Genomic DNA, 20,607 nt, shown 5'->3' on the forward strand with positions numbered 1-20,607 from the left:
GTACTCCAAGCCGGCAGACAGAAACTTAAAGCTATCGAGAAACCTAATCTCGTGTTTGATATCGACTGGTTTGATGCACTTTTGGTGAGCCGGTCCTAAAGATTCTTTCTTTGGATACGACACATCGGCTACGGTTGGATTCTTCTTGTCTTTTGGTGTTAGAGGGTCTTTGCAAATATGGCAGACTTCGTTCGTCCAGCGCGACAATTCGATCCCTATTAGGAACGAAGGAATCTACCACGATTTTTTTGCTGAAGGAGATGTACTTTTCCTCGTTGTTCGGAATGCAGTCTATTTTTCCCTTGGTCTTACCAAGATTTTTGATGAAGAGGTGAGCGTCGTTATCCCGCGAGATTGTGAAAGAATACTGGAAAAAACTTTGACGCTCTGTAAGCGAGATTGCACTGATTGTGAGCGGCTCTGAATTTTCCAGTAAAGTGACAGTGATCTCTAACGGTTCTGTTTTTCTCGTTTCTCGGGGTTAGAGGTTTCTTACAAATGTGGCATCGCGTAGACTTCTTGTACATCTTTCGCTCTTCGGTACTGATGATCATATTTTCCGCGAGTATGTAAGGATTGTTTTCCCATTTCCAAAACATGTCGTGGATCTTTCTAACGTCCTCCTCGAGCATGTTCACGAAAACTCGCGATACGTCCTCAGTTTCGCTTTGCTTGGTGTACATTACGGGATCTTGAGAGTACACGGAATCATCGAAACACTTGATGTAGTAGCAAAAGCCCGAGGGTTCGTGCTTTTGGTATTTCGTCGTCTTCTGAGAAACTTCAGGTTGGCAGGTTTGTATCGGATTAAGTAAAGGATTCAAAGTCGGCGAAGCGACAAATGGGAACGCTCTGCGACTTGAAGAAGTGCTTAAAGTACTGAGTTGGAGGATCACCGTCTTTCGTTGCTTTTGGCATCGCAACACTCGAAACCTCATTAAGATGGCATAGATCTTCATGCACCCTTAGTCGTTCTATAGAAGTGTAACCTTTGTAGCAGTTTCTGCAGTGGTCGTAATGTACGTTCTTCTTGGTTGTTATTCCCTTCAGAAGTTTGCCCATGTCCGTAACCACGGTATAGTGACTGGTTTCTTCGCCTTTAGAGTTTTTTCCATTAATCAAGAGCAGATCGACGCGATGCTCTCGATCAAAGTTCTTACTCATTACTAAGGGATTAATGGCGTGGTTATACATCGTGTCTCTGCACGAACCCTTTGGTTTGTATAATCCTACATTTATGGAAATTGTAGGATTGTTCTTTTCAAACTTGGCAATTTCGAAGTAGGAGTCGGAAAGGAGATACCATCCAAGTTGAGCTCTTTGGCTTGTATCCTAAGTTTTTTGCTTATTCTTTCAGAATGATTAGCAACTGGATTGCAGGCTCGAGCGATACACCACATGAAGCACCGATTGTCATCATTTTTCATATTGATGATCGCTTGCTTGTTGGCTAGAAATTTTGGAAGCGGAATGTACGTACCTCCATGCATCGGTTGGTACTTGGTCATGTGAATTTCCAAGGTTTCAATGATCACAAACACCCAACCACTTCCATTGTTTTGAAACGCAGCGATACTCTCTAAAATTTGACCCGTCGTGGTTTCGTAAAATTCATCGGGATCTGTACCTTCTAGAAACACCTTCAAGCGGTAGAACGAAATGCGGCGGACATGGTAACAGTTTCGTCAGTTTGCAGGTTTGTTTTTTCAAGCGTGCACTTGAGAATCATATGAATTTTTGTCTGAAAGTTGTTTTAAAAAGACTGATGATGCTCGGCAGCGGTCACAAAGAAGGTGTTGGGGGCATAACCAACAAGTCCAATGATCTCAAAATTTTGGACAAAGTTTTTAAGAGCCGAAACGGTCTTTTTAATCTTGAGCGGATGACGAGGGTTTGCAGGAGGTATAGCAACGTCGAGAATGTTAGAGGAAATGATGTAATTTTCCTTGAGTTTTCATTGAGAGCATCTTTGTTCAGTCTCGAGTATCCTCGAAGACCCGCGTTTTTTGCAAGCGCGTGTAATTCTCTTACGGTGTAATCTCCTCTCTGTCGTCTTTCTTCATTTTTTTCCTCATCCTTCGCTTTGTAATCTTCAGGAGGTTTGCTGATTAATTTCTAAATCTTCCTTATTCAGTCTGGAATATCCTCGATATCCATTATTTCTAGCGTAGTTGCGAAATTGCTTCGCGGTTAGAAGCAATTGAGCGACCGGCATTCTAGCTTTATTCTTTATTATAATATTTTTAAACCAAAATATTTATTTTTCTAAATTGATTTTTTTTTGCTTTCTTTTTAGCATAATATTTTTTAGAAGCCTTTTTATATGATTCTTTGTGTCTCAAATATAGCTCTTTCGAATATTTAAGCGGATTACACAGCCCAAGTTCAGTACACAAAATTCCATCATATCGATTAATCATCGTATGATAACCAAAAAATTTGTCTGGATTTTCTTATGACTAAGCTGAATCCACTGATCCTTGTAAAATACAAACAAATGCTTGTTTTCAACTTTTGACTCAAGAGTAATTTCTTTTTCGATGTTGCGATAATTTTTAAACGATTCCATTTTTTTTTATTATAAGATTTTTTTTATTATATCAAAATTTCTTAAATTATTTTTTTAAATTAGGAAAAAATCTAAAAATAGTGTGTGCCCTCTCCCAGCTGGTATTAACTAGTAAAAAATAACAGCGCCATCACTGTTTAGCATTTCCGCATTCCGATCCGGCATACACATTCCAAACAGTATCAAAAAAAATTAAAAATTTTTTCAAAAAAATTGTGTCGGATCGGAATGTGTATGCCGGATCGGAATGTGTGATACCTTTAGGTATGTCGCCCAATTTGTATCAAAAAATCTGGCAACTGGATAAAATCAACAACAAAAATTCCCTGCAAAACTATCCTAATATGCGTAAATAGGGTTGATCAGGCAACATGCTAACAAAGGAATGTGTGTTATTAAGTTTCAACTCCACAATGCCTCGGGCTAGGTTTCCGCCTGGTTAGACATATCAAATTAATTCTTCCCGCTTAGCATAAAACCACTTTGTCTCACTTCCTGCAACTCAACAGTGTACATAAGTGTGCTAGTCAAGGATTTGTGAGTTGCCTCCAGGCTAGGTTTCGGTTAGACAAATTGATTGTTCCCCTACTTGGGTCAGCTCAAGGTCATAATAGTTGAAGACTGGATATGAGATACAGGAGGATTTTTTTCTGTGTAGAATATCAATTTTTTTTTATTTGAGATGCAGGGGAATTTTTTCCCCTGCATTTTTTTTTTTGGATAAGTTGAAATGCAGGGAAAATTTTTCCGTGTAATTTGGATTGGGGTGAATTAAAAATACAAGGATGTTTTTCTGTGTAATCCTGTGTTGTTATTTTTTTTCTGTGTAATCCTGTGTAAATTGTTTTCTGTGTAATCCTGTGTAAATTGTTTTTCTGTGTAATCCTGTGTAAATTGTTTTTCTGTGTAATCCTGTGTAAATTGTTTTTCTGTGTAATCCTGTGTAAATTGTTTTTCTGTGTAATCCTGTGTAAATTGTTTTTCTGTGTAATCCTGTGTAAATTGTTTTTCTGTGTAATCCTGTGTAAATTGTTTTTCTGTGTAATCCTGTGTAAATTGTTTTCTGTGTAATCCTGTGTAAATTGTTTTTCTGTGTAATCCTGTGTAAATTGTTTTTCTGTGTAATCCTGTGTAAATTATTTTTCTGTGTAATCCTGTGTAAATTGTTTTTCTGTGTAATCCTGTGTAAATTGTTTTTCTGTGTAATCCTGTGTAAATTGTTTTTCTGTGTAATCCTGTGTAAATTGTTTTTCTGTGTAATCCTGTGTAAATTGTTTTTCTGTGTAATCCTGTGTAAATTATTTTTTTCTGTGTAATCCTGTGTTGTTATTTTTGAACAATTTACAGGGAAGAATACAGGGAAGCTTAGGGTAAAATTTTATAGGGGAGATACAGGGTATTAAAAAGTTTTTGTGTGTATTTTTGTGTTAAGAGTTTTTTTTTGATTTTACAGGGAAAAATGACAAAACTGTCCTCGCTCACCCCTTTTTATACTACTCAGCATGAAAAATGCATTTAATTTAGAACAAACAAGCCTAGTATTGATTCAGTAGTTCTTAAGATAGCTCTTGATGTTTGAGAAAATGTTTCAAAACTTGAACTTTTTCCATTGAAACGCATGGCTAGCACGCAGAGCATTAAAATACTTACGCTATATAAGTTTTCTTCAAAGACAAGAATAGGTCCAGTCACACCAATGATAGTGAGAGGTTGACCTGAGAATAGTGCAAATACTACACCACATATTGATGTGCCAAGGATCATCTCTGATATGCCTATCCAATTATCAGTCTTCTCACCTACATATCAAATGATAAAGTGATAATTAAGTGTGCAGAGACAGAAGATAATGGGGCATGGTGGCGTAGAAGTCCAAGACTTCATACTCATAATCGCGAGGTAGGTCAAAGTCATGGGTTCGAATCCCTGCATCAATGTGATGTCCACTTAGGTAATGCTCTTCACCCCTATTGCCTCTCCCCACCCAGGTGTACAAATGGATACCGCCTTGATTCAATGCTGGGAACATAACATATACTTGCTATGGAGGTGTAGCGATTTATCTGTTAATGAGGCCCAATCGTTCCATGAAGCATGCGCACAAAAATGCACTCTCGGCCTGTATTTTTTCAAAGCGCAGTCTTGACACCTTATCGTAAACGCACTTGACACTTTATCGCACCTAAACGCACAGGCATCATATTCGCCTACCAAAAAGTAATTACTACCCTTTATTATGATATAAAACTTAAAATCTATGCATCAAATTTAAAAACTGAAATAACAAAAACAATCCCAGGTTAATTTTGCACATTTCAATACCTCATTTGTGTGGATAGCTCAAAGTTTATAGCCATGGTGACTCCTTGAATGAAAAAGATGCATTTTCAAAAGTTGCAACAAAATGCTACTCAAGTCAGTGCACCATTACTATTCTCTACATGACTGGTCAAGGATGACCTGCGGTGACCAACAATCAGGCACTCTAGCAACAAAAGCAATATTTTCAATGAGTTTAGGTTCAACTTCTGTATGAGGGTCTTTTTCATTCAAAGGGTCAACATGGCAACACATATTGAGCTATTAAGATAAACGAAGCATCAAAATTTGCAAAGCAAAACTGGGTTTCCTTTTGCTCTTTAAATTTTAATAGATTTTGAGTTATTATCTCATAATAAAGGGAGGGGTAATTATTTTTGGTACATGTTTATAAACCCTGTATACAGTTCTATGATACGCACACAAGACTATGTATGTGATTTGTGAGACACAGGTGTCTAGAACAATCAGCCCTTATTAATATGTGAGATTTCTCATTGCATACAAAGCACAGGGACTTTGCCTGATGGGGCACTATCAATATATACCTCTTTAATCAACAAATGTATACTCATAAACTAAAGAGATACATACTATTCGCAAACAGCCAAAGTCCCAGCATCACCCATTAATGAGAGAAAATTGTCCATGAAGTGTGACTAACGAAACTGCTACGCATATGCTGCTTATTTTTACAGCCCTTAACGATCGAATGATTAGCCCTCATGAACATTCGAGAATTCACAGCATACAAATCACAGGAACTTTGGCTGTTTGCAGAAAGTCTGTATAATTATCATAATTACATATAAGTAGTTTATGTGTATACTACATCAAATATTAATGTGCCAAAATCATATTCCTATCCAATTATCGGTTTTCTCACCTACATTGAATGGGGTAAAAAAATAAATTGTAAATAATCAGAAATTTAACACTCAGTAGCGATCACAATTAGCCACTCGGACTTCCACACAGGTTTTTTACCAAAGGGTCTTTCTGAATTGAAATGGAATAGCCCCATGTTGCTTTGTGTTCTATTCATTAGATTTATACCACTGTATTTATTCCCACAATATCTGATAAACTTGATATGTGACACAATCTGGTCCATGGGGGCCAAAGGAGGCATTTTTGAAAATTGAGTTACTGTAATTATTACATCATACAGACCTGCCAACCTACCGAAGTCAGAATGAGGGACATTGAGACCAAAACCTTGTACATGTACACAAACCAGGTACCAACAAATTCAAAGACTTAAGGTGTGCAATACTGTCAGAATTCAGAGAAGGTTTTGCAGGTCTGAATTCATCAAAATAGACTAAAGAGAACGCTATAGCAAATTTTGAAGAGATGTTTTCATCATTTTCTGCTGTTCTTACATTTAAATTTGCCATCACTGAAATTTTCAGAAAACAGGACTGTCCCTCATTTTCACTTTGGTAAACCCCAAATGAGGGACAGTCCCTCAAAATGAGGGACAGTTGGCAGGTCTGCATTATACAGACAATAGGCTATAATTTACTGAAAACACTAGCATACTTGGTTCTAAAGTTATGAAGATTTTTGATGCCTATTTTCTTATGTTTTTTAATCTTTTTGACTCCATATTTTTACCTTTATCTCAGTTTCAAATTTGCCGCCTTTGGCCCCCATGGACTAGATCGTGTCACATATAAAGTTTGGATGACAGTACATCAATTATGCCTCTCTCTTACCTAACAAACCACCAAACGTGATAGCAGGTGACAATGCAGCAAAGAATATGAAGAACACCGCTGCTAGGCACTGTGCATTGAGGGCGTCTGTGAAGTCACTGAGGTAGTGTGGATATCTCCTCTTCACATCGTTAATGAGTCCACCAAACACGCGCCTCGTTCTGATCAGTGGGTCTACATGTTTGGCCTTTACTTTTGGTCTGACGACTGCTACGGCTATCAATAAAGAAAAAAAGAAATCAATTATTTTCCATTAAAAAAAAACTGTAAAATCTTGGATAATGCACAACTTCCCACTTCTTAAACATTTCAGTCCACCACCATCATGACCATCCATCCATGAACAAAAATTGAATTTATGTTCATTTATCAAATCAGCCTCATATATAAAGTCCTTTCTGTGGAACATTTTTCATTTGTGTGATTTTTCCAAGCTAGGTAGCCCTGGGTTGGCACCAAAAAAGCTATGATACAGGGTGTCCCAAAAAAACAGAAACCTCATTGTGTCGTCTTTTTCCCCTATTTCCGAGAAGTTGATCAAATATATTTTGGTATGTAAAGAAAGAAACCTTTAATCACTAGCTTTAATAAACCAAAACAATTATTTCAATCAGCTTATAACTTTTGAAGATATGCCCTTTGTCACGCCTGGGGCCCCATACTGGATTGTCACTCATGGGGCCCAAAATTGTTTATTTTCATAACTTTATGGCAGAGGCCAAGAAATTGAAGATTATGCGGCTTCAGAATGTGTGAGAATTGGTCATTCAATTTGACAAAGTGCCAAGTCTCAATACTAACTTGTCACTGAGGTATGTATCATCAAAGTTTTGGATTTGTATAACTCTGAAATAACTGTATTACTGACAATCCTGATGAACTTATTTGCAGACCCTCAAACATTCAGTGTGATTATACCGAGCACCTCATTACCGCGCTTTCACCTCTCACTGTCATCGGGTCATTTCTACTGCGCTGTAAATATGCAGGTTATCGATTCACTACTCATGTATTTGGTGGAAGGTCAGATTTTGAATGCTCGCCCTGTATTGCAGTATAACTTCCTGTGTCACGCACCAAATCTTCACCCAAACTGTTTCTACTGCAAACATTACCATATATTCACCACCACTTAACCACCTCAAAAGGTAGTTGACAGTGGGTGGCGAGGCTCACATGCATCACTCCGCATTAATTCACCTTCACCCAATCTGTTTCTACTGGGGCATTACCATGTATCACCTTGTATCACCCGAATTCACCAGCAACTGTTTGCTCAGTAGAAACAAGCTCATTGTTGAGAACGGTCCTGTGCACATACCTCCATCTACCTCTCCCTCTAACAGTGGCTCCTCTTCTTCCTCCTCTTCCTTTATCGCCTGTTCCCTTAGTTGTCTTTCCTTCATCTTCTTATTCTGTAGTCTGAGGATAGGAAGCAAGAGATCCTTGTCCCAATTGCCTGCTGGTAACACCATGCTGTCATCTATGAACTCATTCATAGCACGCAAGATGTCATGCATGCTGTCAGCTTTGTAGGCAGTCTCATGGAAATGCTGCAGATTATAATAGAAAGTCACATGTTACAAACTGCGTATAACTTGTTAAGAGAGAAATTAGATAAATGTGCACAGGTAAGCACTTTGGTCAAGCATTACCATTTGATGTATGTGCAATATATTGGACCATTCCCATTAAAATCCATACACCCCCTATGGAGGACATGACTTTAATCTTCCATACAGGGAGTGTGAATTTCAAATGGGGTTACCTGAGTGTGTGACTCCACTTGAAATCTACACTCCCTGTGCAGCTAGAGATTAAGGTCACATCTTCCATATGGGTGTATGTCTTTTACAGTACTTGTTTGTATGTAAAACACTCACTGACAACAGAATTTCCACCAAAGACAACTTCAAGGTAAACTCTACTTTCTTGGCAGACTTAAAATACTGCATTTTAAGTTCAACAGTGTTTTACTTGTATACAGACGCTGAGAATGACAATACCAAATATAGAAACCCTCAGCCAGGTATGACTGACAAGGGGAAACATGCAGGAAGTAGTATTTTACAATATTTCTTTTATAACTTCCTTTTTTTTTCAGACGAAAAGTTTATGACGTTTTGGGGAATAATGTACAAAAAAAACTTTCATCAAAAAAAAAAAAATCTACGGTCAGGACGGTCGGTTGGACGAGGACAAGCAAACAACATTTTGCCTTACGGTAGCTTAATTTCAAATAGAAAAACATCCCTAACATACATAACAAGGATTAAAAGAAGCACAATGTATTTATATCACTACACACACAAAACTGACCTCACTTGACATAAGCGTAGAGAAACATCTTCCAAGCTCATGATAATCCACGTTATTTCCCCCAGGTCCAAGCAACACAAATAAAAACCTCACAGGTATAGGTACTTCAGTAAGCCCATCCAACATTGTCCCTTCTGCTAATCTCACAAAACACAATGCCGGCGACTTTAAGTAGTCCAACTCGCCCACCAACACAGTGGTAGCTTCAGCATCGGGTGGAATCTTGCGCATAATACCCTCCATTTTGTTGGAGGTGGATTCAATACTGACTGACCGCTCAATCTGTTCCCTTAGTATGCTGCGATTACTACGCTGTCTGGGAAATGCGGCTGGAGCGGAAATTTTTCTATTACGTGGAGATGAAGGTAGGCCTAATCGACCAGGACCTGTGACAATTGGTGTTTTTCGTTGACGTGGAGATACGTTTTGCTGGGCTTCGATGTCTACGATTGGTTCGGAAGAACTAGGGCCAGTATCCGATGCAGATTTGGGGATGTTGATTTGAGGAACTTCCAACATTGGGATTTTAACTTCCTCCTGAAAATAATAGCAACAAGAGTCATATAATTGTTCATCTAAACTGTAAAAGTAGATATTTTCGCACAACTAATTTTCCTTACATCAGGCATGAGAATGATCATCCATGAAAAAACCTGAAAAGTTTGAAAAAGCCTGAAAAAGCGCATAAAATGAGGCTAAAAAATCCAAATTCCAACTTTTACAGTACTTTGTTTCACATCGAGATTGGTATTGATGAGCAGCTCGTAATAGGCAAGAATTATTAGATTTTTGTTACTGCGCGAGTCAATAAAGTCCCAACATACTACTGCGTAAATCAACAAAAGCGCGCATGAGACACACAATATGCAAAGCGCTGTTTGCGTAGGTGCTGCGCCCAGCTGTGTGTACCTGCCATTCTAAACTGCTCAAATAAAGAAAGTCCGCTGTCATGTAACCCGTCCTACATCAAAACCTGATCTTGTTATGACAATTTGATTGATACGGTCGTGTGCAGAATCTTGTTAGCTCCAATTTTATACCACATTTGCTACCCAACACTCAAAAGTGACAAAGATTGATACCAGTTTATGGCATTTGGTGCATTTTCAAAAGTTGCAAATCAACTTAGCGTGGCAATGTGGTCAAGCTTGCTTGCCCACGATGGGCCCCTGTCAACTATCCCAAGTGCGCGCTTTATTCAATTGTTAATTTAAAACGCATGGATTGCTACAGTGCTTTACGAGGGCACGATGCGATCGATATGACCTAGCGGTTGTTTCTGGCTATGTCAATGGTTGCACTCTGCCATTCACCTCTACAGGTCCGTGTGGTCTGTTTTTAGTTTGCAACTTTTGAAAATGCACCAAATTTCATATACTGGTATCAATCTCTGTGAATTTAGAGTTTTTGGTAGTAAATTTGGAGTATATATGCATATTTCGCTGGTAGCAGTATGGAAGTCAACATGCTAACCTGATCCTGCAGATTGAATGTACACTTGTACAAAGGTGGCTTGTCGGTATACTTGCAGTGCAACACATGAAACTACTTACTCTCGCTGAAACAAAGTACATAATAGTTGTCCAATAAATCAGTCGATTGAGAGTTATTTATAGCTTCAGCACTGAATTTTTGTTGCCATTTTATACGAAATTTATTCAATATTTACACCACTGTCCTGAGTGATAAGTTCTTTGTGGTGGTGTATATATTGGGTGATCTAAGAGTAATATTAGGTCCTACTGCTACAGTTAAGTCAGTACTAAAAGTCTGACAGTTTGACAGACAAATTCAAAGACAGAGACATTATCTAACCTTTGTGCTAATTCATTTGAGGGCACGATGGCACAGCGGTACGGGCTCTACCTTTCAATCTGAGTTTGAGCCCCTGCGGTGCCATTGTGTTGTGCACTTGGGCAAGGTGCTTTACCTCACTTGCCTCTCTCTACGCAGGGGTGAAATGGGGAGCTGTTAGGAATTTTGTCCATTGAGCGTCGCCCAAAGTATGAGCATGCCTTGGGCATTGTATGGCAGCTGACATCTTCTAACGACAGCGGAATAAATGTAAAGTTCTTTGATACATGTGGGCTATAAATGCCAACATTGATTTTTGTCATCACCAATCTCACTGAACCCCATGAGAACGACCTGCCGACTGGCCAAGAAGATGTTTTCATATCAATTGGACCAATCAGCAACATTGTTAAAATAATTTCACCACACAAAAAAATTGAGGCGAATTGTTTGCAAAGCTCCATTCTGATTGGTGATTAAAGTGAAGATATCATCTAATTGACCAATCAGAGGCAATGTTAGATCAGCAGGTAGTGATTGACTAAGGACATATACTGTGACTTTTTACATCTTACCACACGTCGTGACTTACATTTTCTTTGTTTCCATTTTCAAAGTGTACACTCATCTTCCTTCCTCCCCCTCCAGGTTGCGGTGTCTTGATGTCCTCAATCTTCAAAAGATTTGATGAGGATGAGTCATCTACGATACCGTGCTTCTCTTTGTACTGCCTGAAATTGTGAAAAATCCAAAAATATTATAGCCAAAGGTTACCCACTCAACTTGTGCCATGCATAATAACAAATGGTAGATCCATCATCTTGGTTTGTCGCTCACGGAGGACAGATAATGTACCTCCTGCATTCATTGGCAAGAGCCCAAAATAGAATGACGATTTGCATCTTTTAGCTCGAGCGTTACAAAAGTTGCACACAGCCCTTTGCATGCATTGGCACAATGCGTTACACATAGAATGCAAGCAACTACATACTTTGAATCCAACTTTGCCGGCCGCATAAGGAAATAATCTGGAGGTACATTAATTAGTAGCCTCCATGAGCAACACACAAACATGGCAGAGTCGGTACTCTTTGACTCTACCTCACTGGAAAAATCAGAATATTTATTATTACTTGCTAAGAAGAATGGCATTTGTTTACAGCATAAACATGCAAGGGGGCCTGATTGGCAAATTCAACCATCCAGTAATCATAACAAAAAGCTATAGTAATCCGATTTGCTGATTACAGGTCAAACCAGGTCAAAGATTCATTAAGCGCTCATGAACATGTGAAGGGAACACAATAGCCCACACAAGTCCCGCTCAATAGCCGGGCCCACACGTTGATCAAGAGCACAAGAGAGGGCCATTCTCCCGTAATGCTACATTACACTTACCTAAAATTGACCTCAGATTGTGTGTGCTTTGGTGTCCCATGGTGTCCTGTGATAGATCCCAGGCTTATTGTAGACATGTTCCGTAGCAGCCCATGTTTTTCATGTACGTGTCTGTAAAAAAAGTACAATATTTATAGTCCCAAATTATTCATAAGTAGTTCTTACTGTACTTTGTTTCACCACCAGTTTGGTAATGATGTATGGGACAATTGCAATTTAGCACTGTCTTGGGTTGGACAAGCAAGCTAGATGAGCACCTAATCGCCCCATGTTCTTGTCCCCTGGAATCACTGAATAATGAAAAGGTCACATTCATCTCATCTAGTCCAGGCTCGTCTCGGACAGCTCTATCGGGTCTAAAATACAACATATTTTGTGTGTCGCAGTATATCAAATTGTGTGTACTAACCTAATTCCACAGGGCATATACACGAATCCGACTTCACACATTCCTACACCTCACTAGCGGCCATAGCTGGGGGCCATCCACCCATTTTACGGGACGCCAGTATCAGAGGCGTGCAGCATTTACCGCTCCAGTGACGTGGCGCAAGTGCTACGCGCTCCGATGCGCTCACGAGAGTGGGCGTCTTGGATCACAATCTGAACAAACTACGCTAGCTTGGCGCGGATGGCCCCCAGCTATGGTCAACTTAATCCTGACCATCACTTGGCTCGTTGGATTCGTCTATAAACACATACAAAGGCAGCTTGTTGTCATCACTATCAAACTTGAGGTGAAACTAATACAAAGTTCACTTAGCCAGCAAAATGAATTGTTTGCCACTTTGAATCAATTATAATTTTTCCAATTTACAATCTTGACCTTTTGATAAAGGCCAATGAGCTATTCCAGTTGAAATCCACACACCCTCCTGTGGAAGACATGATCTTAAATTATAGCTTAATGCTTTAATCTCCCACATATAGTACTAGGGAGTGTGAATTTCAAATGGTGTTACCTGAATAGGCAACTCCATTTGAAATCTACACCCCCTATGTGGGAGATTAAGGTCATGTCATCCATAGGGGTGTATGAATTTCAACTGGATAGCCCATTTTGACATGTGACAGACATCTTACTTGTGTTTTAATAGCAGTGATCTCAGGACTTCTCCTTGATGTTCAACTGGTACTTGATCCGAAGTGATCATATTGTCTACAATCCGATGAAATATATTAGAGAGTTCATTCTCTTCCAAATCCAACAGTACTGAGCCTGCAATAAATTAGAGATAGATAGATTTTGTGAGATGGCGGGTCAAAATTGCTCATGAATAATGAAGTAGCCGTCTTGCCGATCGACCAATTGAAAGCTTTGTTTGACGTCAAGCTGGATGACGTCGTCAGAAAACCGTTAGCCAATCAAAAAGGACCAGTTCGTTATCATTGGCAGACTGTTTGTGTGGAGGGAGCGGAACCAAACTGGCTGCCGTGGAGCCTAGATCTAACATTGCCTCTGATTGGTCAATTATGTGCTATCTTCACTTTAAACACCAATCAGAATGGAGCTTTGCAAATAATTCACCCCAATTTTTTTGTGTGGTGAAATTATTCTAACAATGTTGCTGATTGGTCCAATTGATAATGAGAACTTATTTTTGGCCAATCGGTAGGTAGTTCTCATAGGGTTAAAGAAGAATGAGTTTGTATTTCAATTTTGATTCTGAAATATGCACAGGGTTTGCGATTTTCAAGAAAAAAAAGACATGCCAATAATGAAGTTCATTTTAGATCTGGAATAAAAGGACCTTCAAAATAATGCAGCTTGCTAATAAAACACTCTCTTCAACAGATTGACGCACATGACCTGTTCATTAGAACGCAATTCCATATTTATGTGCACAAAAGGTAAACAAGTGCCATTCATATCGGCAAGCAACTGTAAGGAACCACATTATGCTACCTGGTATGTGTGACCCGTTCAGTAACAAGTCGCATTTTTGACATTTCATAATTTGAATAAAATCATAAACACAGGACAATAAGCTTTTAAATGATACCAAAATTATATACATAGCCATCAATACTTTTCAAGATATGGATAATTTTGTAAATGATACCTTGATATTTTTGCCAAATTGGTATTCTTAGTAATGGGCTAATTAGTTTCCTTTTAACTGCTTTACAATACATAGGATTGAATAGGGATTATCATAGTTCAACTGTCAATTATTGATTAAATAAACCTCTTTTGAATAACTACTTTCAAGGATTTGAAATTCCACTTAGTCCCAAGGTCAAATATCATGAAATAATAAGAATTCCAAAATTGATTTTCTTTTTTATGGGAATGTCATCTTTAAAGACCTATAACTCAAAAACTTGCCTGGCGACTTGTTCCGGGTTTTGTTGGAGCTGGTCACATATTTGCTTTGAAATCTATATTCGAACACAGTAATTGATAAGTTACTTTGTGTATGCATCTGCAAGTGAGTTGGTGTAAACAAAGAAACTAGTAGTAATACATCATTACTCATTCATTATTTAGGGTTTTCTTTACAGGACTCAGAATAGACCCCCGTGGTACACAGCATCAACTTACCATGTTCAAGATGCTTTCTTAACTCCACAAGACTGTGAAATGTAAGTGAGGCTACATGGGGTTTGCCCCATCTATCTGTGCCTTCCTCAAGATCCTCCTCAAACTTGATCCAACGAGCCTTCTCCCGCCATGCCAACTCATGCCCTTCTTCTTTGAATAACTCATCCAATTCAACAAACACCTGTTGGGTGAAGACACAACTACATCAATAGCAGCCAGGTATTATATTTTTAAATGTGTGCAATATAGAATGCAGAAATAATCAAAATGTCTATAGAGCAGCTATTGCAGGACCTTCTGGCCTAAATCCCCGACATGCAAGTTGGTAGAAATATGCAAAACTAATTACAGCTAAACATTTGCAAAATGTGATTTTGGATGTAACACATCTTGCAGGTAAGTTTTATTTGAATTATACACAGATCCTCAAGAAACAATTAAGAGTTGATTAAAAATGCTAAGTTAAAACAATAGAGGCTGTCTGCAGACTAAATATTCCAGCATGGGCAGCCTCAGCTTAAGTCTGGAGCCTAATTCTCGTCTCCCAGTTCCGAGGGTCCGGGAGCCTGCGAAATGCCTCTTGCCATGATGGTCTACCGGCCCAACCAGGCTCCAAACATCCTCCCTCCCCATTTGGGCAAATATTAGGTTAATAATTATTTTATGATTATCATAGCATGTACAGCTACAATAACACTTTTTGTAAATCAATCAATCAATTTTCTTAAAACTTCCAATTTTTGTATCTAATCTAGGTACTTTGCAATTAATTTGATCATAAATATAAGTATCTTAAAGCATATTTTACCATAAATCCTTTAAATCTTAAATTTTACCATTATGCTTCTTTTGGCCAAATGGGCTATTTCTGTTGAAATCCATACACCCCCTATGAGAGACACAACCTCAATCTCCCACACATGGGGTGTAGATTTCAAATGGAGTTACCCACTCAGGTAACTCCATTTGATATTCACACTCCCTGTGTGGAAGGTTAAATTAAGGTTGTGTCTCTCATAGGGGGTGTATGGATTTCAACAGGAACAGCCTAATAAATACCATGCATATTCACTCTCTTATGTCAACACACAATTGCACAATAATTTTTACTAACCTCATGTGGTTTATGATCATAAACTTTCTTTGCTTTTGAAGTTTTCCTAAATTTCTTGTCTTTTTTGTCTTTCTTTGGTTTGTCTGATAAAACTGAGCTAATGGAACCTCTGTCTGAAGCTCCTGATGAGTGTCTTGATCTTGCTACGTGGATGATGGAGTCCACACGTTTTCTGGTTTTGTGATGTGTAAGACCAGACATATCATCCAATCGATGAGCTGTGAAACAAATGGAGAGGGATCAAATAAACTATAATCTGAAACTGAATTCAAAAAGACCTGTTTGTGTCTGATGTAGTGCGTAAAGGAATGTTGATTCACCTGGGGCCTTTGTTGGAAAAAATGAATTGCAGAAAGTGGTATTTTTACGAGGCAAAAAGCAACTTTTCTAGGCATTGTTGACATGGTGCCTTCAGGAAAGAAAGTTTTCTAAAACTAAGACCCAACTTTTGAGATGGTTTGCATGTTTGAAGGTGCAAAATTAACCATAGGGCATGCTGTTGTAATTAAAAAAATTGGATAGCTTATTCCCTTTTAATAACTTAATTTGTTTTCCTTCAGGAAAGAAAGTTTCCTATTACTAAGACCTAATTTTGAGATGGTTTACATGCTTGAAGGTGCAAAATTAACCATAGGGTATGCTGTTTTACTGACATGTTCAGAAAATTTATTCATTACATTTATGACCTGTCACCTTCCTAGTTCTTCTCTAATGCTCTCTGACAGGTTGACCTTAGTCCCCCATACAGGGGGTCAAATTCAGGTAACTCCACTTAAAATTCACACTCCCTATATGACAGATTATTAAGGTCAAGTCTTCCATAGGGTGTATGGATTTCAAATGGATGAGCCTGCGTCGACAGAGTGCTACACTATCGTAAGTGCAGTAGAGTGTAATAGCTGTCATTTGCAACATTTCAATAAATGTACTTACTTTTAACTAATAACACTAGAAAAACGCCCAACTACATGTAATGGTGATATCTTGGGTTAGCTTAGTGGCCATCAGGCAAGTAATACAGAACATCATCACCTTTACAATGAGAGGATTGTACTGCAAACAATAGGTGTTTTACAAAAGGCAGCTATTACATTCTACTGCACTCAACGATTTACTTACCTGCAATATCATCCAAGTCAACCCCTTTAAGCATGCTAGCTTCATCTGGTTCTGTAGCAATCCGTCATAGTCCTGGTTCCATAGGGTATATGGATTTCAAATGGAAGAGCCCATTTACTTATCTGCAATATCATCCAAGTCAACCCCTTTAAGCATGCTAGCTTCATCTGGTTCTGTAGCAATCCGTCATAGTCCTGGTTCCATAGGGTATATGGTTTTCAAATGGAAGAGCCCATTTACTTACCTGCAATATCATCCAAGTCAACCCCTTTAAGCATGCTAGCTTCATCTGGTTCTGTAGCAATCCGTCATAGTCCTGGTTCCATAGGGTATATGGTTTTCAAATGGAAGAGCCCATTTACTTACCTGCAATATCATCCAAGTCAACCCCTTTAAGCATGCTAGCTTCATCTGGTTCTGTAGCAATCCGTCATAGTCCTGGTTCCATAGGGTATATGGATTTCAAATGGAAGAGCCCATTTACTTACCTGCAATATCATCCAAGTCAACCCTTTTAAGCATGCTAGCTTCATCTGGTTCTGTAGCAATCCGTCATAGTCCTGGTTCCATAGGGTATATGGATTTCAAATGGAAGAGCCCATTTACTTACCTGCAATATCATCCAAGTCAACCCCTTTAAGCATGCTAGCTTCATCTGGTTCTGTAGCAATCTGTCATAGTCCTGGTTCCATAGGGTATATGGTTTTCAAATGGAAGAGCCCATTTACTTACCTGCAATATCATCCAAGTCAACCCCTTTCAGCATGCTAGCTTCATCTGGTTCTGTAGCAATCCGTCGTAGTCCCGATTCTAAACCAATGCTACTCCCTTTGCGTAGTCTCTCTTTCAGGTCTTTAGGCGTCAGATGACGGGAGGAATGGTGGTGATGGTGATGGTGATGATGATGCTTGTGGTGACCCCTAGTATAAAACAAATTAAGTTATTAAAAAGGAATAAGCCACTCGAATTTGATTTTGTTCAATTATAAATCTGCCTTTTAACACTTATAGTGGGTGTTATCGCCACAACACAACACAAAGAAGGGGAACAAGCATGCACTTAGAGTCCAAATGTCACAATTTTATCTCGGATTGTTTTTATTTATTTATTATTCCTAGAACTGCTATACGCCATGATAAAGTCAAAAGAGGCAAGTGGAATGCTAGTCATATGCACAATCCTATCAGGTATTTACAAAAAATCAAAACATGTTTTTATATGTGAAAATTTCAAAGAAAAAAATTGGTAAAATCATGGGAAAAGCCTGTTGAGTTCTGCACCTTGAAGATGAATTTTTAGCAATAGATAAAATGACTTCATAAAGGTATATTAATGGTATCTAAAGTTGTAGAAGCATTAGGAATGAAGTAAAACAATCAATTAAGGGAGGTAACCCTATTGGTTTAGGATATAGATTTCAATCAAACTTGCGTACATGTATAATGTCAAATATTGTCCCCTTTATGCATCCATGTAAAAAACTAGAACAGTATCAGCACAAACATGAATAAGTAGCACAATTAGCAAGTCAACACATTGGTACACGCAAATTGCATTGTGGTCCTGAATTGCAAACAGCGAAGGTGTGCTCACTATGCTGTATACTACTGTAAGAGTATATTTTGTGAAGAAGCAGTGATTTTATGTCAATATAGTTCACTTACATGTTTATGACAAGGTGCACTTTGCAGGAATATTGCCGCATCTAATCATAGAGGAGTATCAGTAAGCTGTTAACAGTGCAACTAGAAGTAAAGCTTACCGTACGAAATTTTTGTGCATGTACCAAAAGTGATATTCTTGGAATTATAGCACAACATTTACGCTACACCCATTCTGTGGCTGTTACCGTATATTTTTGCAAACCACAGTCTTGACATTTTTCGGATAAAAGTAAATAAGGCACTACAGAGAGCTGATAATAAATCCTACAGCTACATGTACATGATAGCCACAAACGGTGTATGCCTGATTTGTTAGACAAGGTCATTCAAATCAGCCCTCATGAATATGCAATAATTCTCAGCATACAAAATTTGCCTGTTGATCTGTATATGTATGGGTTTCACAAAGTGGCGGCACCAGGAATTTTTTCTGGGGGGGCATTGGAAAGACAAAGCGAATTTCGAAGGAGGGGGCAAAATCAACATATTTTGAGCAAAATTGCTGCAAAAAGTGTAGTTTCAAATTTTGCTTTTTACTGCAGGGAAACTGGGGAGAGCAAGAGTTGTGACTGGGGGGCATTTGCCCACCATGCCCCAACTGGTGCTGCCACTGGTTTCACACTTTCAGCTACATGTACTTTGTCTGGCTAATGGGACTTGCCAACTAAACATCGGGAGTTACAAAAGGAAATTAAAAGACAAAAACTGAACATACTGTTATGTGTGATACAAACATCTTAAAAAGGCCATATGAACATGTACTTATAATCAAAGATTTTGCTAAACATCTCCATGTACCAAGGCTTATATTAAGCAGGCACCCAGGCTTTTTTTACCCCATATGGTTGCCCAGTTTTGGCTCCTGGTGTGTCCAATATTTTAACCTACAAACTATAGCCATCTTTGGGACCAGGAGCTCATTTTAGCTCCTAGTCCAGGCATACTTAATATAAGGTCTGCCATGTACATAGGTGAATGAATCTATACTCATCTAGAAAAGATATCTTACCCTTCCCAGAATCCTTTGCAACATGATACATTCCCTCATTTCATTAAATGACACTCCCATTAATTTGTACAGGTTCCCTTTGTTTTCATTTTGAGAATAAACAGGCTAAACATGGGTCGATAGCAGGCCCGTACGCAGAAATTTTTTTTGGGGGTGCTGATTTTGAAAGTGGACTTTTTTTCCCAAGGGGGGTGCGATTTTGTGAAAAGTGGACTTGCTTCCCAAAATTTGGACCTTTTGACCAAAAAAGCATAAAAAACCTGATTTTTTTGCTTGCTATGCTCGCAAATTCTGAAATTTTGGGATTTTTGTATACTTTTGCAAATTTTCAAATCAGTGCAGAAAACTAAAATGGGAGAAATGCATTATGGGAAGTGTAAGATATCTTCTTATTTACTCATCAGAAAGATGGTATAATGAAAAGAAGCAACTCATATTCAGGCAAGCAATATTCAAATTGGTTTTAGGATACTTTTAAACTTAATTTTTTTTAAATCAAATACATGTTCTTAAAGCAGGGTGGGGGTGACCAGATTAGTTTAGGATACAGATTTTGTTTAAACTTACGTCGTACAATCCTCCCTTTTATGCATCCATGTAAAAAACAAGAACTTTGTCAGTGTAAATGTGATTAATTAGCACAATTAGAAAGCTAATATGTTGTTATGTTAAGGCCAGAGTAATGGAAGACACATTCGTTCACGCCCGAATTTGAGATTTCTTGATATTTATCAACACTAAGATGTATTCTTTCACTTGAAACTGATAAAATACAACTTGCTAATATTTACTCGTATTATTGCTTGATTTGTTTCACTCTTTTCAACTCTAAAAAGTCACATGGCTCAAGACAGCTTAGTAAATTGGCGGAAATAATGAGTCAGAAATGCTGAATCTGAAAATATTTTGATTACGCTGCGATTCGCTTAGCGTGACGTGGCTAACTCTGCGCCAGTATGTCCAACGCAGTCTAGGCGATTCGGTTTGTTGTTCACGCCAGCAAATGTGGTGTAAACAAAACAGAAATTTGCAGTCA

At 38.4% G+C, this 20,607-nt stretch overlaps 1 protein-coding gene across 2 annotated transcripts in view; it reads right to left on the minus strand.

Moving 5' to 3' along the window:
• LOC140168169 (band 3 anion transport protein-like) overlaps nucleotides 1-20,607 on the minus strand; it is a 93,699-nt gene that overhangs the window by 46,120 nt on the left and 26,972 nt on the right. The window contains exons 6-16 of one of the 2 annotated variants that reach the window (XM_072191498.1): nucleotides 20,139-20,153; nucleotides 17,631-17,818; nucleotides 15,780-15,997; nucleotides 14,666-14,846; nucleotides 13,204-13,339; nucleotides 12,121-12,231; nucleotides 11,315-11,453; nucleotides 8,929-9,465; nucleotides 7,931-8,162; nucleotides 6,610-6,825; nucleotides 4,220-4,368 (exon numbers count right to left, since the gene is read on the minus strand). In XM_072191498.1, coding sequence (XP_072047599.1) covers nucleotides 4,220-4,368; nucleotides 6,610-6,825; nucleotides 7,931-8,162; nucleotides 8,929-9,465; nucleotides 11,315-11,453; nucleotides 12,121-12,231; nucleotides 13,204-13,339; nucleotides 14,666-14,846; nucleotides 15,780-15,997; nucleotides 17,631-17,818; nucleotides 20,139-20,153 — 2,122 coding nt within the window. Of the gene's footprint in view, nucleotides 1-4,219; nucleotides 4,369-6,609; nucleotides 6,826-7,930; nucleotides 8,163-8,928; nucleotides 9,466-11,314; nucleotides 11,454-12,120; nucleotides 12,232-13,203; nucleotides 13,340-14,665; nucleotides 14,847-15,779; nucleotides 15,998-16,898; nucleotides 16,978-17,630; nucleotides 17,819-20,138; nucleotides 20,154-20,607 lie in introns of those variants that run through there. The other variant, XM_072191499.1, reaches the window with a different exon arrangement.

Source organism: Amphiura filiformis, chromosome 13 (assembly GCF_039555335.1).
Source record: "Amphiura filiformis chromosome 13, Afil_fr2py, whole genome shotgun sequence".
Taxonomy (NCBI): Eukaryota; Metazoa; Echinodermata; class Ophiuroidea; order Amphilepidida; family Amphiuridae; genus Amphiura; species Amphiura filiformis.